The following is a 20,734-nucleotide window of genomic DNA, read 5'->3' on the forward strand; positions in this document are numbered from 1 at the left end:
AGCTGAGGGGATGAGTAGGATTTAGGTTAGTGGAGAGAAGTTCAGGAGAGAGACAGCATGTGCAAAGGCCCTGTGACGGAGATTGCGTAGTGTGTATGAACTTCTGACGAAGAACAACAAGGCTGGGCTTAAGTAAGAGGGACCGCGGAGTGTGGTGAGGCTGGCAAAGGGTACACGGCCTTAAGCACAGGTAGGAACACCGTGCTATTCTCAAGGGCAATGGGAAGGCATTGAGGGTATTGAGAAGAGCAGAGGTGCATTTTCAAAGATTTTTTGGCTGCGGTACAGATTGTAGGAGGAGCTGGAGTGGAAGCAGGGAAATGAGCAGGGGTATTATCTAGCTGGCTAGGACCAAGGTCCCAATGACAGAAGCGGAGAGAAATCTATCCTCCCACCCAGTCATCTTCCTGCAGTCGCATTGCCTCCTGTGTTCTCAGGGCTGACCTCTGAGTCTGGCAGCCACCTTCTCAGCCACCATAGGGAGCAGACTTTATCGTTTCCATTTACAGATGCAGAGACTGAGCCTCAGGGAGGTGAAGTGACTTCCTTAGGTCACAAAATACTAACTCAGCGAAGCCAGATCTCAGACTCAGGTCTGTGTGTCCCAGGTCATTCGGTCTCCTCCTCCCAGGCTGCTGCTGTCCCTGTAAGCAGCAGTACTGGGCCATCCAGTGGGTCACAAACAAGAGCCCAGAGATGGACAAGTGTGCCCAAGGCGCACAACTAGCTCCTGGCAGAGCAGAGCACTAGAAGCTGGGTGTGCTGAGCTCAGCTCAGCAGGCGGGGAGGAGGCAGGAGCCTAGGACCAGGCAGTCATGGGGTAGGCGAGGTGGGTCCTCACCGCTAAGGGCACGATCGAGGCCCGGCCCTTCTTGGTGAAGGGCTTCTCCTTCAGGCTCATCAAGAGCAGATCCAGGAGGTCTCGGATATCACAGCTGGGCTTGCACAGTATCAGCTGCCTCCACATCTCTGCGCCGTTGCTGGGAGGTCAGGGGTTGGGAGATGGTTAGTGGGGACCAGGGCACTAGCCCCACCCAGCCTCCCAGCAGTTTTGGGAAGAAGACAAGATGCCCTCGAAATGGCACCCATGGGTGAGTCAGCAAGGAATGGTCCAGAAAACACTCTCTAAGAGGCAGGGGGCTAACAATTATTGAAAACCCTATTTCCCGTATCATATCAGGTGCTTTATACACGACTTATTCAGCAAATATGGAGCACCTGCTATACGCCAGGCACTAAGCAAACCTCTGGGCATATAGCCGTGAACGAGATATTCAAGACATTCAAGGTCACTGAATTCTCAAATGACCCTCGAGGTGGGTTGTTATTCTCATCTTACAGATGGGAGTTGAGGCTCAGAGAGGTGAAATCACCAGTCCTAGACTACACAGCTAATGAGCTACAGAGTCAGGAAGTGACCAGCCTTCAAAACCTGTGATCATTCCTCTATGCCAGGGGGCCCCTTAGGACCTGGACCTTGCATTGGTCACACAATCTCAAGGAGTGCCTGCTCCTGTCCCCTAGAAGTCAGTACTCCAGGCAGGGGAGAGCATCTGGGCCAGCCTGTGAGCACTCCTGTCACAGGGAGCTGAAAGCACTGACCGGCCAGTGCACTAACGGGTTAACAGAACCCTTTCCCCCTTCTGCATGAGCATGTGAACCTTCCATTAACTTTCCAGCTCTGTTCCCCTGGAAACATGATAAAGATAGTATGTCAACTATGTTGCTAGGCAACATCGCTTATAGTAAAAATGACCCAATTGGTAAATTGCATCTGGGCTGGGAGGAACTATAAATTAACTCTAAGAACCGATGAGGACACTGTAGCATTGAGCTTCCTGGGGTGCGGTGGCTCTTGGGACGGGGCTCGCCCCCTGTGGGGACCCCAGAAGCCAAGTCTATAGAGCTTTTGTGAGAGACAGTGGTTCCCAGGAGGTCTGAGCCATCTAAGCTAGGGCAGCTCCTATACCTTTCACCTGGGAGGCCCAAGAGACCAGCTCTTAAGCCCCGAGTGGGGAATGTGAGGCCTCCAGGGCACAAGATGTAAGGAGACCCTCTCTCTCTGGGGCTCATGCAAGTGGAGGTGTGGCCCCTGAGAGCCAGGCCGCCTTAAATTTTGTCCCAGTGCTGTCTGGCCTGCTGCATGGGCTGCTGCAAGGACTCCTGGGAAGAGGAGCCCCTGTCATTGCTCTGTCCTATATCCTGAGTGACTCCGATGTCAGGTGTGCCCCCCCCCTCCCCACCGCCGCCTCCACCAGTCTTATGAGTCTGAAGGTTTAGTGATTCCAAGAAGAAACCCTCTGGGGTGGGGGTGGGGTGGCCAAAAAGGGTTAAATTCTTCCAGGTGGGAGGAGGGGGATGTATCACCCTGGCCCTCACCTTCCTAACTGATCTCCCTGGCCTCTGTGAATGGTACCAGCTGTCCCTACTAGACACACCTCGTCACACAGCCCTGCACAATTCTGCCCTCATGCTCAAACAACCATCTTAAGGCGTGGGTCCCACAACTTGCTGCCTTGTTCTGTTCATTCAGAAACGTGTGGGCATGTTTCCTGGACTGGGAGGCTGGAGCAGTCAGTCTGGCCTCTCTGGCCACGGTCCCGTCTGCCCATCAGGTCCCTTGCAGCGTCCAGCCCTGGGCAGGCACTTAGCTCAGCTGGCTGCATTACTTGTCACAACCAGCCATCTGGGGTGGGAATTCTGCAGGGAGTAGTTCTCCTTCTGCCTCTAGGGGAAAACTGAAGCCCAGCACGGGCAAGTAAACCACCCAAGAGCACACAGCAGGTGGAGGCAGGGGCAGGACCAACACTCAAGCCTCCTTTCTACGGCACCCCTAGAGCTCTGGGCTTGGAGTTGGTCAAATGTGAGTTTAGGTCCTCATCCTGTTGCTTGCTCACTGGGTGCCGAGGACAAGAGACTTCCCCTTAGTTTGCCCATCTGTAGAATGGGGTTGTTGTACCAAGGAGAGAAGGTATTAGCGCCCTGCACGGACGTATCCAGTGCTTTGGAAATGCTGAATGGCTGTCAGAGGCACCACAGATCTTATGGAAAAGCGACCAGCTGGGAGGGCAAGGGCCTTCTCTGGGTGGAAGGACAGGTTCCTAGCCCAGGATGGGGGCTGCTCCAACCTGGGAGTGGTGGCGGGAACCCCTCAGTCGGTACCTGTCCAGCGGGAGGGGACACGTGAGCAGGGCCACGACCACCTCAGTCATGAAGGAGCTGGCCAGGAGGGAGACGGGCAGCAGGGCCACCTCACGGGCCCGGGGCTCCTGGATGTGGTTCAGCTGCATGTAGATGGCCTGCATGATTTCTGGGATCTGGGGCACAGCCGGGGGTGGCCGTGAGCAGGCGGGTGGCCGGTTGGAGAAGGCCGGAGGCAGGCGTGGGGAGATCATGGAGATGAGAGGAGGAAGGAAGTGGGGGTGACAGGATAGAGTGACAGGGGAGAGGAGAGAGAGAGAGGAGGGCCCCAGGAGAGAGAGGGGAGAGAGGGGGGAGCGGCACGCCTGCTCCTTCCCTGGGAGACAGCCAGGGGTCCTCACTGCCCTCCCCACCCCCACCGGCTCAAGTGAGTTCTTTCTCACCTGCAAGTCGAGGCACCTAGAACTCACCACCACCACCACCACCCATGCCCCGCCCTGGTGCCTTGGGGTTCCAGCACCCCCCATCCTGCCACTGCCAGATGGCCGGTCCCAAGGGATGAGCAGGCCCTGCGGGGTCTCCCTGCCCAGTCCCTGCCCGCAGGGGGCCTTACCACCTCCACCACCCTGTGGTGGTACCACTCCAGCACCGAGCTGATGGTGACCTCCGAGGCCAGCTGCATCATCTCCCCCAAGTCCTTCCCCCGGGCTTCTGAGCTGCCTTTCAAGCCTTCCAGGGCTGCTAACAGCAGGTCCTTCACCTGCTGGGGTCCCAGGAAGTCTCCAAATTCCTGAAACAGGCACAGAGGCACTGACACCCATGGACAGACCCCTAGCGACGCACACAGAAGTCAGCAGGCAGGCCACGCATACTCCGTTCATCTGTGGGTGTCCAACCCTTTGGGGAGGAACTACAAAAGAAGGGGCGACATGGCCCCTGCTCCCAGAAGAGGGGGTATGCTTCTGGGCACAGACCAGGGGAGGTCGGGGCACTCGGGGTGGGCCCATGTGGTTGGGAAAGGCTTCCTTAAAGGGGACTTGAGCTTGGAAAGAGGGAAGGCGGGGAGAAGGCACTGGGGCGGGCTGTTCCCAGGAAGGCCCCAGGGCTGATGGGCAGCAGGCGGTCACCGCGATCACACGCAGAATATTCTGGCATGGGCAGACAGGGTTGTAGGGCCCCAGGAATCGCTTGTTGCTCTCATACAGCTCCTTCTTGTTGGTCTCTTCCTTATCTCTGGCTCCTGCAAGAAGAAAGCCTGCTCCGTAAGGCCCGACCACCCCCCCCCTTTTTTTTTTTAACTTTTTATTAAACATAGACGTAGGAAGTACACAAATCGTAGGTAACCAGCTTGGCCCATTGTTACGTAGTGAATATGTTCATGTAAGCCGGCACCCAGGTCAAGAAACAGAATGTGGTCAGCGCCCCAGAAGCGCCTCTTGGCTCCCTTTCAGTCCCCTGTCCCCTCCCCTACCCGGGGTGACCACTGTCCTGGCTCCTAAACCCACAGGTTAGATGTCTTGGTGCCACGTCACTTTCCACGGTGTGAAGACACCAGCATTTATTTCTTTCTCCTACTTCCGACGGACATTTGGGTTGTCTCCAGCTGTAGTGCTGCTCGAACATTCTGGTATGCCTAGTCCGTGCCTTTGGGGGAATGTCAGGCACACATTTGTTAGGTATGTAGCTAGGGGTGTACCTGCTGGGCCCTAGGGTGGATCTAGGCTCAGCTTCAGGGGATGCTGACAAATGGTGTTCCAGTGGGGACCAGACATGCGTCCACGGGCGGGGCACGAGGGACCCCGTGGCTGCACATCCCACGAAGCGAGCTGTGCGTTTCCCGTTTGCTGTCCTGGTGCGTGTGTAATGACACCTCTACACTACCGTGGCCTTCCCACACTCCCTTTTCTGCCTTTTTTCCCTTTAGCGCCCATCATCATCTGACTTTATGTATTACTTGTTTATTTGGTTGTCTCCTGACTACAAGAAGCTAAGTTCAACAGGGAGGATTATTTAACTTCGTTGCTGTATTTTTGGTGTCTAGAATAGACCTGGCATGTTTTTTGCTGAAGGAGACATATTTCAGGCTCGTTTCGTAAGGCCTTATTGTGGCCCAGACTGGGTCCTACCTGGATCCCCCCCAGGGTACGCAAGACATAAACAGAAGAAAGGGCCGTCGAGGCAGAGGGACTATATGGGCCAGATGTGTGGGTTGTCTGTAAAGGGAGGAAGCTTGACACCTGGAATCAGACAGACCCAGGTTCAAAGCCAAGCTTTGCTGCTGGCTACACTCAGTGGGCGTGGACAAACCACTTCACCCTTGAGAATCTAACAGTGTGGGTCTGGGGGTCACCAGAGAAAATACAAGATACCCAGTTAAATGTGATTTCAGATTGCCCGGTCACTCTGCCTCCAGAGCCAGGAAAGTTGAAACAACATGCCGAAGTCCCTTGGGCAAGGTCGGGACTGTGGAGAAAGGGAAGAGGCAGGTAACAGCGGAGACTCTGTGCCCCTAGGTTCAGTGCCAGCTGGGTGCCTGTGTCAGCTCATTTCACGTCACCGGCTCCCTAAAGCTGGATCCGGCATTGTTCTCCCACCTGCAGGTCTTAGCTACTCCAGACGCTAACGTGGGACCTGTTCTTTGTTCATTCGTTCAATAGAAGATTCGCCGAGCACCCACCCCGTGCCCAGGCCCAGGGCCGGGCCTTCGGAATGCGGTGGTGAATTAAGACACAGCCTTGCCCTGCTCTCAGCACATGAGGGCTACCGTGCCCGAGTGGGCATATGGTGCCATCGTAGGGCTGTGCAAATGGGAGTCACAAATTACACTTGGGTGTCTGGGTGGCTCAGTCGCTTGAATGCCTGACTCTTGATTTCAGCTCAGGTCGTGATTCCAAGAGCTGTGGGACGGAGCCCCACATCGGGTTCTGGGCTGAGAGTGAGACGTGCTTAAGATTCTCTTTCTCTCCCTCTGCCCCTCTCCCACTCGTTCATTTTCTCTCTCTCAAAAAATTTTTTCGTAAATAAAAATAATTGTTAAAAATGACACTGGAAGGCAAGGAGGGGTTCGGATAGAGGGATTGCTTAAATCAAAATAGGTTTGTTTGTAGCCCTTCTCCTCTGGTTCTGTGGGGACTGAGACTTCATACCAGCTTCTGCAGACCCCACTGGAGGCTCCAGCAGATTCCCAGGCTGAGCACCTGCCCAGAAGCCTCGCCTCAGAAGCACGCCGAAGGGCTTACGTTTTTGGAGCTCCAGGATGGTGTAGAGGATGATGATGCCGTCCAGAGCCTTCCGGCCAATCTCCTCATCAGGATCTCCAATGCGAAGGATGAGCCTCCCCAGCAGAAGCCCCAGCGCCGGAAACCCCGAGGACATCTGTTTGTGTCATAACTTTAGGGACTGGGTCTTAAAGGTTCAATAATACTATACAGTAAATAGTGACCAGAGCTGGATGGTCTGGCCCTGATAGCAGAGTCCTCTGAGGATGACAAGGGTCACCTGGCAATCTCTGGACAGATGCATGGGCTCCCTTGGAGCCAGGAAGATTCTCCCTATGAGTGTCCTCCCCTCCCAGGGGCCACTCACAAAGAATGGCAGGGTCAGAAGCACGTGGTTCAACACAGAGACGTTGCTGTTCACAGCCCGTGCTCGCTCGTGGGTCTTCCCGGAGTTCATCCAGGGCCCCAGGGGCTGTGAGGACAAGGACGAGACTCAGAGCTACAGGCTGGAGGCCAGCCTCTCCTGCCTGGGTGGGCAGGTTGACCTTCACCAATCAGCAGGAAGCTTCCAGGGAGGGCATAAAGGCAACTGTCCACAGCCCTCCTCCTCCTCCTGGAGCATAGGGAGACATGGGGCCCAGGACTGGAAGACGAGAGGGAGGACGAAGGCCAGTGGGGAGAGAGATGAATGGTGGGGAGTCACAATAAAAAGAGAGACAGGGATGAGAGTAGAGAAGGCAAAGTGATAGGGGCAGCTAGAACAGGAACACGGGGGATAGGGAGGGAGTGACAGAGAAGGGGTTTGGAAAAGGGTCTGCACCAGCGACAGGGAGGCAGAACACTGGCACGAGATGACACCCGGAACTCAAACCCCTCCTTCTGGGCACAGCCTCCCCACCGCCCCCCAACCAGGTCTCCTTTCCTCTCTGTCCTTCCTCTCCTCCCTGCCCCCACACCTCCAAGATGCTCTTCAGCCCAGCAGGAGTGGGGTCCTCGACAAAGAGGGCGTTGAGCAGTGTCTGCAGGGCATCCAGGGTCTGTCGGTAAAGTGTCTGTGGACAGGAGGAGGACCAAGTCACTAGGGGGTCTCTGGAGCAGACCCCGGCCCCAGGCAACCCCTCCTGTGGGTGAGGGGTGGAGGGGCATTTGGACCCATGAGAGCCGCTTTCTGGTCCCACCTCTGAGACTAACTCGAGGTGCAATATGGGAGGAATTACTCCCCCCACCCCCGCATGGGTTACGATTTCCTTACCAACAAATTAATAATTATTAGCATGTACTCCTACCTTCAAGGAGGAAGCAGAGAACTCCCCACCATTACTGAGACTCTACCATGGGCCAAGTCAGTGCCCGGTGATTTGAACAACCATATCACTCTGTCCTCAAAGCAGTTTTCTCATTTTACAAATGACGAAACACTTGTCCAACGTCACACAACAAGGTGGTTTCAAGTCATGAGGAGCAAATGAGAGGCTGGGTAGGAAAATGGCACTAGAACAGTAGGAGCCAGGTAACCGGGAGGGCCAGCCTTGCTTTTATTCTTGTCTCTGGGAAGTGCTCCGATGCTTTTTTTCTGTGCTACTCCTAGACCCAAATAGATTTTCCAGGCTGCCCCTTCAGGGGGCCACCTCTCCCCAGGTTCCTCTTCCCTTGGCCGCGCCACAGTCCCAGGATTGTCCTAGGAAGGTGCAGGCATCACACATACACAAGGCTGAGTAGTGGGTTTGAGCCACTCTGGGAAGACCCTCTGTCCCCTGCCTCCTTTCCTTCTGCCAGCTCCTCACATCTGCCTCCCAGGTTGCCACTGTCCAGGCTTCCCCAGTCTGTGCACAGCCGGGTTACACCACAACTACCAAGCCAGCCTCACTTGCCAACTACCTCCTCCTTCCCTCCCATCTGCAGCCCATCCCTGTGCAGCACTGACCTCTGCTGTCTGAGCCTGGTACTGCAAGAGGGCTGCCTGCTCTCTTCCCCGGGCAGCAGGGATTCCCCACCTCTCCTCTGGGTCTTCTCTCAGTGCCCCACCTCCCAGGACCCAGAGCCCTCATGCTGCCAGCGAGGTCTGGCCCCCACTGCTCTCTAGCCTCGCTTCCCAGCGCTCTAGCCTCCGACCTCGGGGCTCCGGCCACATGGCTTCCTTGTCATCCTTGCAGTCACCATATTCTTGCTGTCCTCAGGCCACCGCACAGGCTGTTCCCTCTGCCTGGCAGGCCCTTCCTTCTGGCATCCCTCTCAGCTAACCAGCTCTCTTTAACCTCTCAGCTGTAACACCAGGACCGCCGACCCCCACGTAGGCCAGGCTCTTTATAGCACTGAGTACTTCTTGTTTGCAACACTTACCACTGTTGCTAGTATGCATTTATGTGTGTGCTTCTTTGACAAGGTCCATCCCCCTGCCCCCCCCCCGCCCCCCTGTACTGCGTCCCCCACCCTGTGGTACTTTGGGAGTGGGCGTTGTTGATATTTGCTGAATGAAAGGCTAAATGGGCTGCCTCCCTCTGGGCTAACACTCCTCCCCCTGAACCCCACCCACCGACCCTATCGCCTACCCTAAGGGTCACCTCCACCCACTCCTCCTGGGACAACCCTGCCGAGGTTGGAAGATGCTCACACGAGCCCCCCTCGAGGTTCTCTACTTCTCTAGACCTCACACCAGCTCACCCCGTCCTCAGCCCTCCTCCTCCCAATTGTGGCCACCTCCTCTGGCCATGGCAACACATGCTCACATCCCCCTCATAGGGCAGGGCCCGGAAGTGGACAGAGAGCTCCCGGTGAGCGATCCCTTATTCACCAAACAGTTATCAAGGGCCTGCTCAGGCCAGGAGAGGTGAGGTACACTGCCCAATGTCAGGCAGCTTCAGCAGGCGTGTGAAGAGTCCTCTCTGCCTTCTGGAATGCCCTTTCTCTCCCCGCTGGGAGTTCTGAAATGCGCCTCACTCAAAGGAAACTGATAGCCCGGAGGGCTCACCTGTATGGCCTCCACCTTGGCCTCGACTTTCTCCTGCATGGCCTGCACAGAGGGCAGGGAGAACACACTCTTCACGCATGTGTTCACCAGCTCTGACCTTTCTCGCACACCCAGAACGGGAGGGGTGTGACTGGGGGGTGGGGGAGAGACAGAAAACCAGGGCGAGGAGTGAGGGAGGGGCCCCTGGGCGGGAGGCAGGAAGCTAAGGCTGCAGGGCTGGGAGGAGGGCGCCTAGCTGGGGGCTTGGGCCTGGCCTGAGCACAGTGAGGTGGGGAGGAGGGAAAGGGGAGGGCCTCGGGGAGGCGGGAGGGAAGGTCACAGGACTGGGCAGGCACCAAGGACAGGCCTCGGGAGAGACAGACGGAGCCCAGAGAAGCGAGGAAAGGGCTGGGGGTCGGGGAGAAGGCTGTGGACACCTCAGCTGGGTCAGCGTCTCCATGGCCTGCCAACGGACGGTGCTCGAGAGGGAATTCAGTGGCTCCTCCTGGATCTGCCTCTGGACAGGAGACCACAGAGGGGCCAATGAGGGGGGCAAGGCCACTGCAGGCCCCCAGGACCGAGGCCGCCACTCCTCCCGGGGCTCAGGCCACAGGAGCCCCTGAGCCTGGACAGAACTCCCCACCTCCATGCTGCACAGGGCCTCTGGCAGGGAGAGCCAGCTCACTGCTCAAACCCTGTCCTGAGCTCTCAGGTCAAGGCCACCAAAAACACCCTGCACCCTAACCAGCCGCACCTCACACGTGGCGCTCAGCAGGTCAGCAAGAACTGCTTTGGCAGCCGCGTGGTAAGGAGGTATATTTGGGCCGCCAACCGGCCCAAAGCAAAAAATACCATGAATGGCTCTTGGGGCGGGGGGGGGGGGGGGGGGGGATCGAAGTGGATTCCTTTAAAAACGTCCTAATGACTCCTCACTTTGGATCTAGCATCTGCACACAGTAGATGCTCAATTAACGTTAGTTAAATGAAGTTATCAAGGGCGAGGATTTTATGTAAAGGACCCAAAGCTAAACATGATCTCAGGGACTTCAGTGGCCTAAACCAGTCTGGTGGACAATTGAGAAGGGACTGTATTTAGCAAGATGATAGGAAGCTCTTGGAAGTTTCCCACCAGGAGGAATTTCTGGGGAAAGAATGTATTAAATAATAATGACTGCCCCAGGCGCCCGAGGCTCTCCAGGGAACTCACTACTGGTTGTGTCCTCACCACAAACAAGCCAGTGAGGCAGGCATTACCACAGGTACTTATGAGGTGGGAAGGCTCACAGGGCTCAGAGAAGGGAAATGGCCCATCAAGCTCCTCAGGGTGGCGGAGGGCAGTTAGAGGTGGACTGAGGCTCGAGGCCAAGCGTCCTGCCTCCTCCACTGTCCTCCTCCCACCTCAAGCCGTGTCTCATCAGTGGGTGGACGGGGACGTCCACCTCCTCCCCACCCAGCTCTCCAGACCCGCACGAGGTTCCCACACCATCATCTTCTTCATCAAGGTCCTCTTCTCTACGTCCACTTCGAGTGCATCCTGGCTCTCCTGGAGGGTGATGACATTCTCCACCTCGGAGACAGCAGAGGGCAAAGCCACAGGGTGAGAGGCACGCTGACCCCCGCCCTCAGGGACCACCGTGCACTCTCACCAGCCACCACCACCCCAGCCCCAGCCGCCAGCCCCTAAGCATGGGCTCCAGAGGAATGAGAAATCGCGGTGGGGGTGCAGATTTGAGAAGACCATGAGAGTGAGGACTAGGGGGTTGGATAATCCCTGAAGGGCAGCATTTGGAGGAGAACCAGAATTCAGTGCACAGCACTCCCCCTCTCCAGTCAACTGAGGGAGAAGAGGCAGGAGTTGATGGAACAGAAGAGGTGCGGAGACCTTCCGGCTGAAATCCCACAATTATTAAAACCTTTTAAGGGCTTTTTAGTATCCACTCTTTTTTTTTTTTAATGTTTATTTATTTTTGAGAGAGAGACAGTGACAGAGTGTGAGCGGGGAAGGGCAGAGAGAGAGGGAGACACAATCCGAGGCAGGTTCCAGGCTCCGAGCTGTCAGCACAGAGCCTGATACGGGGCTCGAACTCACAAACCGTGAGATCATGACCTGAGCGGAAGTCAGACGCTTAACTGATCGAGCCGCCCAGGCGCCCCCTTTAGTTTCCACTCTTAAGGGCACATCCTAGTCAGATCAAGGCATTCTGCCACCTGAGAGAGGGAATACCTTTACCAGTGTCCAATTAATCTATTCGTTCTCATTCTTTTCAGGTAGAAGAAGAAAAAAAGACTCGAAAAAGATAAACTACCTTCATGTAGTAAGAAAGCGAAACAAGGGAACGTGATGGGCAGTGTGGTGGGTGAAAGATGCCACAGGTTCTTCCCACTGCAGTCAAGAGGACAGATAGCCCTTGAATCTGGGCTCATCTTACTGCTTGCTTGGACCAATAGAATGCCATGGCAGTGAGGACGTGCCAGTTCCTGGCCTAGCCCTTAAGGGAACTGGCAGCCTTTTCCTTCCAGAAGCCAGCTGCCATGCTATAAGCAAGCTCAGCTAGATATGGAATGAGGACACTGTGTGGAGAGAGACCCTAGAAGATGAGGGTCATCTTGGATGTTAGGGCCCCTGCTCCCGAGTGACCTCAGTCTACACCACTCAGAGCAGAAGGGCCACCTCACTGAACCCGGACAATCTCAGAATTGTCATACAAGCCAGCAGTTCCACCTCCGGGTATTTAGCTGAAGAAATCAAAAACACTAATTCTAAAAAATGTGCCAACACCGTGTTCATTGTAGCGTTATTTACAACAGCCAAGATATGGAAGCAGCCTGAGTGTCCATCGAGAGATGAATGGATAAAGGAGATGTGTGAGATTTACACACACACACACACACACACACACACACACACACACAGGAATATTATTCAGCCATCAAAAAGAATGAGATCTTGCCATTTGCAACAACATGGATGGACCTAAGGGGCATTATGCTAAGTGAAAGAAGTCAGAGAAAGGAAAATACTGTATGATTTCACTTAGATGCGGAATCTAAAAGACAAAGCAGATGAACCAATGAAAGAGAACAGAAACAGATTCACAGATACAGAAAACATGCTGGTGGCCGCCCGAGGGGAGGGAGCTGGGGGGATGGGCAAAATAGGAGAAGGAGATTAAAAAGCACAAACTTCCCATTATAAAATAATTACGACACAGGGATGCAATGCACGGCATAGGTAATAGCTAATAATATTGGAACAACTTTGCGTGGTGACAGGGGGTAGCTAGATTTATCACCTGTTTCCCCAAACTAGAATGTTACTTCGCTGTAGCATCTCTAGTGCCTGAAACAATGCCTTGCACATAGTAGGGACTCAATTTGTTGAATGACTGCAATAATCAACCCTATTTGTTGCAGACACCATGCTCAGTGCTGTGCACTCACTTCAACTTTATCATGCCTGTTCTGGGGCACCTGGGTGGCTCAGTCGGTTAAGCATCCTACTTCAGCTCTGGTCACGATCTCACTGTTTGTGGGTTTGAGCCCCACATCAGGCTCTGTGCTGATAGCTCGGAGCCTGGAGCTTGTTTCAGATTCTGCGTCTTCCTTTCTCTCTCTGCCCCTTCCCCCCCTCCCCTGCTCATGCTCTGTCTCTCTCTCTCTCAAAAAAAAAAAAAAAAAAAAAAAAAACATTATTACACCCATTTTGTAGATTAGAAGAAACTTCCTGGCAGCAGAAACAAGTGCAAAGGCCCTGGGGCAGGATTGAGTGTGGCAAGAATGAGGAAGAGAGAAGGGCCAGTGTGGTAAGGTAGACAACTGGAAGAATGCCATGTGATGAAGACCAATGCTCCCCAAATGCAGGACCTTTTCTTAGTCTTGTCACCCTCTCTCCATCCCCCACCCTGTGCCACCCCAGGGATTGGAGCTTGCCTCTGAAGCAGCCTGAGGGCAGGGCCTCCCTCTTCCATGGCCCGGCCTGGGTGGATCCCCCACCTCCAGGTTCTGTCTGCCAGCCAGTCTCCCCCCACACTGCATGTGTTCACGCTCGTGTCCACCAACCTGTCCAGTCTGCCTCCACTGGCCCTCACCAAGTCCTGTAGATGCTGGCTTTCTCTGGCCTCCCAAAGCCCAGACCTGGGTTGGGAATGTGGCCTGAAAATGGCCATTTCTAGCCTTTCTTCCCCTTTTAGAGACCTTCTCACAGCTGGTTCAGTTGTCCAAAAAACATTTATCGAGCACCTACAATGTGCCCGGCACTGGTCTAGATTTTGGGGATAGAGCTGTGACGAGGAGACAAAAATCCCTGATTTATGGAGGATACATTCCAGAGTGATAGGCTAACAAAAAAGTAAGATGAACTAGTAAAGCATATTGTACATCAGATGGTGATGAGTCCCATGGAGAAAAGAAGAGCCAGGCAGAGAAACGGGGTCTGCTGGGGCCAAAGAGTGAGGCAGGGGCATCCCAGGAAAGTCATCTGGGGGGGTGGGCAGGAAGCATACCAGAGCCATCTTGGTGCCATCGTCTCTCTTCCCCGGCATGTCCACCAGGCATGAGGCCACTACTTCACTGAAGGCTCCTGAATGTCATAGTTTCAATGAGGAGGTAAGAGGGAGAGTAAGGATACGGTGCAGTTCTGGTGCCACAGTTCTGTCTCCCGTCCCCCGCTGGGCCCCTCCAATCTTTATTCCCCCAGCAGCCAGACTGAGCTCCCTTCCCTAAAAGGCTTCAGGGGCACCCATTCCACTGAATGGGCCATGCTTGTCAGTGCCTCCAAGCCCTCAGTGTCCGCTGTTGTCCCGCCTCCCCAGCCCACCTCCTGCTGCTCTCCTCTTGCTCGCCATGATCTCGCCATACTATCCTCCTTCCAGACCAGGGAAAGCTTCCCCATCAGGGCCTTTGCCCCAGTAGTCACTCTACTACCACACTCCACGCGGTGCCACTCGACTACCGTAACCCATTGGCCAGCTAGGGCTCTTGTTCAAATCTCTGCTTGCCTGCCACTCTTCAGAGAGGTCTCCCTGACCTGCAGGGTAAAGGAGGGCTCACTATGGTCCTCTTGTGCATCATCCTATTCTCTTCTTTTGACTGTTATCACAATGTGTAATTAAACTCTGATTTGTGAGAGTAGATGCCCTGTTTTGTCAGCCCTGGATTTCCTCATCGTTCTTCTGGTGAAAGAGGCCCTTCTCCCCCATGGGCTACCCCTTCCATGTAGTCAGGTGATGAATTATGCAAGCCCACCCATCATCCCCTCTTCAGATAGGGGTGGGCCTGGAACCCAAGCTTGGCCAGTAAAAGCATCCCATGCCCCCAGCCATGGTGATTGGCCCAGGGATGGGCTTTTAGCTGAACAGGACCACTAGAGCCCTTTATTTAAGAACACTGAGGGGGATGGGGGCACCTGGGTGGCTCAGTCCGTTAAGCGGCCAGCTTCAGCTCAGGTCATGATCTCGCGGTCTGTGAGTTCGAGCCCTGCATCAAGCTCTGTGCTGACAGCTCAGAGCCTGGAGCCTGCTCCAGATTCTGTGTTTCCCTCTCTCTCTGACCCTCCCCTGCTTGCTCTCTGTCCCTCTGTCTCTCTCACTCAAAAATAATAAACATTAAAAAAAAAAAATGGTGAGCTTTAAAAACCCAAAAAGAGAATGGCCTCTCTCCTGCTGAGGGCCTTTAAGTGCGTGGAACTTTATTCGGGGCCACCTTGGCCACTAGAGGCTTCTGGAGGAGCCGATAGGGAGAAGCAGAGTCACCAAGCATAGTGAACACAGCTTCCTCCAAGATCTTGTCTCCTAGGTACCATTTTCCACTGAAAGGAACAAGGCTCCTTGGAGAAATGGCTGAGTCTGGGACTTGGGCAGGAAAGTACAGAACAAGGCTGAGACATCTTGTACCCGAAAATAAGGAAGAGAGCTTACTTAAGGAATGATGGGGACATGTCAGAGAGACACAAAAGCTTGCTTAAAGGGAATCCCATTGGCCAAACTGGGGACAATATGAGTATCATAATAATAGCATCTACTGGGTAGAGTCCAGGGATATATCTTACAACACAGAGAACAGCCCTCCCACACCCACACCTACATCCACACAACAGAGAATTCTCTAACACAAAACGTCAATAACAGCAGGGTTGAGAAACCCTGCCCCAGAAGAAGGGGTATCGAATGGAAAAGGTCACAAGGGAGGGTCTGGGCTGCCAGAAAAGATCTATGTCTTTTTTTTTTTTAATATATGAAATTTATTGTCAAATTGGTTGTCTTTTTTTTTAAAACGTTTATTCATTTGAGAGAGACAGTGTGCATGGGGGAGGAGCAGAGAGAGGGGGACACAGAATCCCAAGCAGGCTCCAAGCTCCGAGCTGTCAGCACAGAGCCCGAAGTGGGGCTTGAACTCCCGAACCACGAGATCATGACCTGAGCCGGAGTTGGACGCCCAACCAACTAAGCCACCCAGGCGCCCCAAGAGCTATGTCTTGATCTGTGTGATAGTTACCAAGATGTATACAGATGTAAATATTCACCAAGCTGTACGCTTGAGATTCGTAGTACACTTTACATATTTTACTGATACATGTTATATACCTTGGAAAAGTTTTTTTTTTTTTTATGTTTACTTTTGAGAGAGAGACAGAATGTGAAGTGGGGGAGGGGCAGAGAGACAGGGAGACAAAGAATTCAAAGCAGGCTCCAGGCTCTGAACTGTCAGCACAAAGCCCAACAGGGGGCTCAAATTCACGAACCATGAGATCATGATCTGAGCTGACGTAGGACGCTTAACTGACTGAGCCACCCTGGCGCCCCATCTTGGAAAAGTTTTTAAAAGGCTAATGCAATTTGAAAATACATTGTCTTTTAAAATACAAATGAATGAAACATTCCTACTAAACAGCAAAGATTGACTCTAAATGACCAAAACAATCTTGAAAAAAAAAAAAAAGGTGCTGGACTCACACTTCCTGATTTCAAAACTTACTACAAAGCTCTAGGAACCCAGACAGTGTGGTTTGGGCATAAGGACAGACATATAGACCAATGGAATTATATAGAGATCCCAGAAATAAACCCTCATATGTGTGGTCGACTGATTTTTGACAAGGGTGCCAAGACCATTCGGTGTGGAAAGGGTGGCCTTTTCAAGAAATAGTTCTGGTCAAATTGGATATCCACATGCAAAAGAATGAAGTTGGACCCCCACCTCACACTACATACAAAAATTAAGTCGAAGACGAAGCTTAAAAGCTAAAACTACAAAACGCTTTGAAGAAAGCGTAGGAGGAAAACTTTATGACACTGGATATGGCAATAATTTCATAACTATGGCACCAAAAGAACAGACAATAAAGGAAAAATAAACAAATTGGACTTCGTCATAATTTAAAGTTTTTGTGCATCAAAGGACACCACCAAGAAAAGACAACTCACGGAATGGGAGAGAACAGTTGCAAATGACACATCTGATAGGGAAGTAATAGCCACAATATATAAGAACTTCTAAAACTCAACAACAAAAAACAACCAAATTTGAAAATGGGCAAAGGATTTGAATAGCTGTTTTTCTCGAGAGGATATACAAACGGCCAATAAGCACATGAAAAGATGCTCAAAATCAGTAGTCATTAGGGAAATGCAAATCAAAGTCATGATGAGATACCACTTTACAGCCTTTAGGATGTCTATTATAAAAATGTTTCTGAAAAATAACAAGTGTTGGCAAGGGGAGATTAGTCGTGCAGAAATTGGAACCCTTGTACGTTGCTGGGGGAAATGCAAAACAGTACAGCTACTCTGGGAAATAGTTTAGCAGTTCCTCAAAAAGCTAAACATAGAACAACCATGTGATCCAGCAATTCCACTCCTAGGTATATCTAAAGGAATTGAAAATAATGATTCAAACAGATATTTGCACACTGGTGTTTATATAACAGCAGCCTGAGTCACAATAGCCTAGAAGTGGAAACACCCAAGTGCCCACCCACGGGTAAAAATGGACAAATAAAATGTAACACACATTTGAAATTTTATTCAACTATAAAAGGAAATGAAGTACTGATCCATGCTACAGCATGGATGAACATTATGATAAGTGAAATACACCAGACACAAAAGGACAAATATTACATGATTCCACTTCCATGATATATCTAGAGTAGGCAGATTCACAGAGAAAGAAAATAGATTAGAGTTCACCAGAGCTTAGGGAGAGAGGCAAGGGGGCTATTGCTTTATAGTACGAGCTTCTGTTTAGAGTAATAAAAAGTTTTGGAACTAGATAGTGGTAATGGCTGTACAAATTGTGAATGTGACTAATGCCGCCGAATTATACATTTAAACACAGAGTTGCCATATGAGCTAGCAATCCTACTCTTAGGTGTATACCAAAGAACAATGAAAACATATCCATACAAAAGTTTATACATGAATGTTCAGAGCAATATTATTCAAAACAGACAAAAGACAGAAACAACCCAAATATCCATCAACTGATGAATGGATAAACAAAATGTGGTATATCCATACAGTGGAATATTATTCAGTCATAAAAAGGAATGGAGTCCTACTGATCCATGCTACAACATGAATGACCCTTGAGAACATTGGGCTAAGTAGAAGAAGCCAATCACAAAGGACTACATATTGTATGATTCCATTTATATGAAATGTTCAAAAGAGGCAAATCTATAGAGACAGGAAGTAGATTGGTGGTTGACTAGGGCTGGGGGTCATGGGTTGGGAATGACATCTAAGGAGTCTAAGGTTTCTCTTTGGAATGATGAAAATGTTCTAAAATTGATTGTGGTAATGGCTGAATAACACCATGTATATTTTTAAACCATTAAGTTGTATACATCAAGTAGATAAATTTTATGTAAATTATATCTCAATAAAGCTGGTTAAAGAAAAAACCAACCTGCCTAAAGCTCCTCTATATCATCAGCACCATCAATATTCAAAATAGGAATTGTGTTGGACAATAACATATGATAGAGCGAGTTAAGATGGCAGAGAAGTAGAGGGACCAAGATTTTCCTCATCCCTCAAACACAGCTGTATTGAGGTCAGATCACTTGGAACATCCAGGAAATTGATCTGTAGAGCAGTAGGAGGATCTCCACAGTTGGAGGGAAAGAGCCTGGCAGGATCAAGGTGCGTGTATGTGAATTGGGAGAGATATAATGGTATAGGCACAGAGGGGAGGGAACCCTTTCTGTGGAGAGACAAAAGGGAAAAAAAGCAAGAGGGTTGTGAAAGTGCAGCATTGGATTAGCACAAGAGGAAAACCTCTCTGTACCATGGACTGGGGAATGGGAAATATGGAGAGTGCCCTTTTCTTTTTTGCAAACAGCCTTATGAGCTGAAACTCAGAGGTTCAGAAGTGCACAACTCTCTCCGAAGCAAAGCTTGGAGCCATGGTGCATGCTCCTGGGGAGGAGGGAGAAGGCCCTAGAGTGCAGAGCACAGTGTAGGGATCTCAGGGGTGCACTGGGAGAGAACAGTCCCCTTCCAAGGTACTTTGGGAAGAGTTTATTGCCTCCACAAGGATAAAAGACTCTGCAGGTGCCACCCAAAGGCCTTTTATCAGAAGGGCGGAGCGCCTCTACTCTGGAAGAGGGAAGAGGAGCCACACGGTGCAGGGCCCTTTAAGGCTTGGGGTTTTGAATCCCAGGTGAGCGCCTGGGAAGTGAGGGAGAACTGTGAAGCAGGGCCAGCCGCCTGCCCCAGTGAGGGCTGCCTGAATAGCATGGTTTGAGATAACTGTTCAGTGGAGGAGAGATTGGGGTGTTGCCATTTCCCCCCCAACACCAATATGGTGGGACTTCAGAGAGCAGCACAGCAGCCCCCAGTGGAGGCAGACCCGCTTACACCAAACCCTGCCCCTCTGCACCTGGTAAATGTTTATCTACTGGAGCCAGACTTACTGACTCAAGGCAGCCAGCCTCTCCTCCAGACCAGCACAACCACAGGTCCCAGGCACCAACAGACAACTGTTTGTTTCTTTTCTTTTCTTTTCTCTTCCTTTCTTTCTTTTCTTTTCTTTTTCTTTCTTCACTCTTCTTTTTTTTCTTTGGGAATCAGGCTCATAGTTTCTGATTTTTTTTAAATTTTTTAATGTTTATTTATTTTTGAGAGACAGAGACACAAAGTGCAAGCAGGGGTGAGCAGAGAGAGAGGGAGACACAGAGTCCGAAGCAGGCTCCAGGCTCTGAGCTGTCAGCACAGACCCCAACAAGGGGCTAGAACCCACAAACTGGGATCACGACCTGAGCCAAAGTCGGACTCTCAACTGACAGCCTCCCAGGCGCCCTTGATTTGTTTTTGATCAAATTATAAATATATAATTTCTTGACCATTTTTATTCTTTTCTTTTTCCACCTATTCTCTTTCTTCTTCTTTATTTTCCTGTCTCCTTCTCTGGATTTAGCCTTATAGTTTTTTTATCCTCTTTTTGGTTTTCTTTTCTCTCTTTTCATGTTTCTCTTTTTGTGGGATCAGGCTCCCCATTGCTTTCCTTTTTTATCCCCAGGGTTACTTCCATGAACAAATCAAAGCACACCACCCCCACTACAAGCAAGGAGGAGCTCTGCAGAGGACTGACCAGTGGGATAGAGCAGCCAAAATGCAACAACAGAATGCATCCCACATATATCAAAAACACCTCCTGAAGCACCAGGCCCTGGACAGTGTATGACCCCTTTTTAATACAGTAGTACTTACAGGTGCAGGAAACATAACAAGCCTTCAAAACATGCAAAAACCAGAAACTTAGCCAAAATGACAAAACTGAGGAATCCTCCCCAAAAGCCAAGAAGAAATCACAGCCAGGAAATTGCTCAAAACAGATGTAAATAATACATCTGAACAAGAATTTATAATAATAGTCATAAGACTAGTAGCTGGGCTTGAAAAAAACATAGAAGACACCAGAGAAACTCTTCCTGCAGTAATCAAAGACCTAAGATCTAATCAGAATGAATTTAAAAATGTTATAACTGAGATGCAAAATAAACTAGAAACAGTGACAGCAAGGATGGAAGAAGCAGAGGAAAGAATAGGTGAAGTAGAAGATAAAAATTATAGAAAATAATGAAGCTGAAAAAAAGAGGGAAACAAAATTACGAGATCACTAGAGGAGAATTAGAGAACTAAGTGATTCCATGAAACAAAACAGTATCTGTATCATAAGAATTCCAGAAGAAGAAGAGTGAGAGAAAGGGGCAGAAGGTTTATTTGAACAAATTATAGTTAAGAATTTCCCTAAACTGGGGAAGAAAACAGGCATCCAGTCCAAGAGGGACAGAGAACTCCCTTCAAAATCAACAAAAAACGAGTCAACACCATGACATATCATAGTGAAACTGTCAAGATACAGATAAAGAGAGAATGCTGAAAGCAGTTAGGGACAAACAGGCCTTAACCTACAAGAGTAGACA

General features: G+C 51.1%; 1 protein-coding gene across 7 annotated transcripts in view; it reads right to left on the reverse strand.

Annotated features, from left to right (window-relative positions):
• MROH7 (maestro heat like repeat family member 7) overlaps positions 1 to 20,734 on the reverse strand; it is a 58,999-nt gene that overhangs the window by 19,975 nt on the left and 18,290 nt on the right. For 6 of the 7 annotated variants that reach the window (XM_060624016.3, XM_060624021.3, XM_060624017.3 and 3 more), the window contains 11 exons: positions 13,809 to 13,885; positions 10,790 to 10,873; positions 9,744 to 9,823; positions 9,328 to 9,457; positions 7,316 to 7,411; positions 6,727 to 6,831; positions 6,381 to 6,516; positions 4,269 to 4,381; positions 3,755 to 3,931; positions 3,163 to 3,317; positions 842 to 980 (listed from right to left, as the gene is read on the reverse strand). In XM_060624016.3, coding sequence (XP_060479999.3) covers positions 842 to 980; positions 3,163 to 3,317; positions 3,755 to 3,931; positions 4,269 to 4,381; positions 6,381 to 6,516; positions 6,727 to 6,831; positions 7,316 to 7,411; positions 9,328 to 9,457; positions 9,744 to 9,823; positions 10,790 to 10,873; positions 13,809 to 13,885 — 1,292 coding nt within the window. Of the gene's footprint in view, positions 1 to 841; positions 981 to 3,162; positions 3,318 to 3,754; positions 3,932 to 4,268; positions 4,382 to 6,380; positions 6,517 to 6,726; positions 6,832 to 7,315; positions 7,412 to 9,327; positions 9,458 to 9,743; positions 9,824 to 10,787; positions 10,874 to 13,808; positions 13,886 to 20,734 lie in introns of all 7 variants that reach the window. The other variant, XM_060624020.3, reaches the window with a different exon arrangement.

Source organism: Panthera onca, chromosome C1, assembly GCF_046562875.1.
Source record: "Panthera onca isolate mPanOnc1 chromosome C1, mPanOnc1 haplotype 2, whole genome shotgun sequence".
Classification (NCBI taxonomy): domain Eukaryota; kingdom Metazoa; phylum Chordata; class Mammalia; order Carnivora; family Felidae; genus Panthera; species Panthera onca.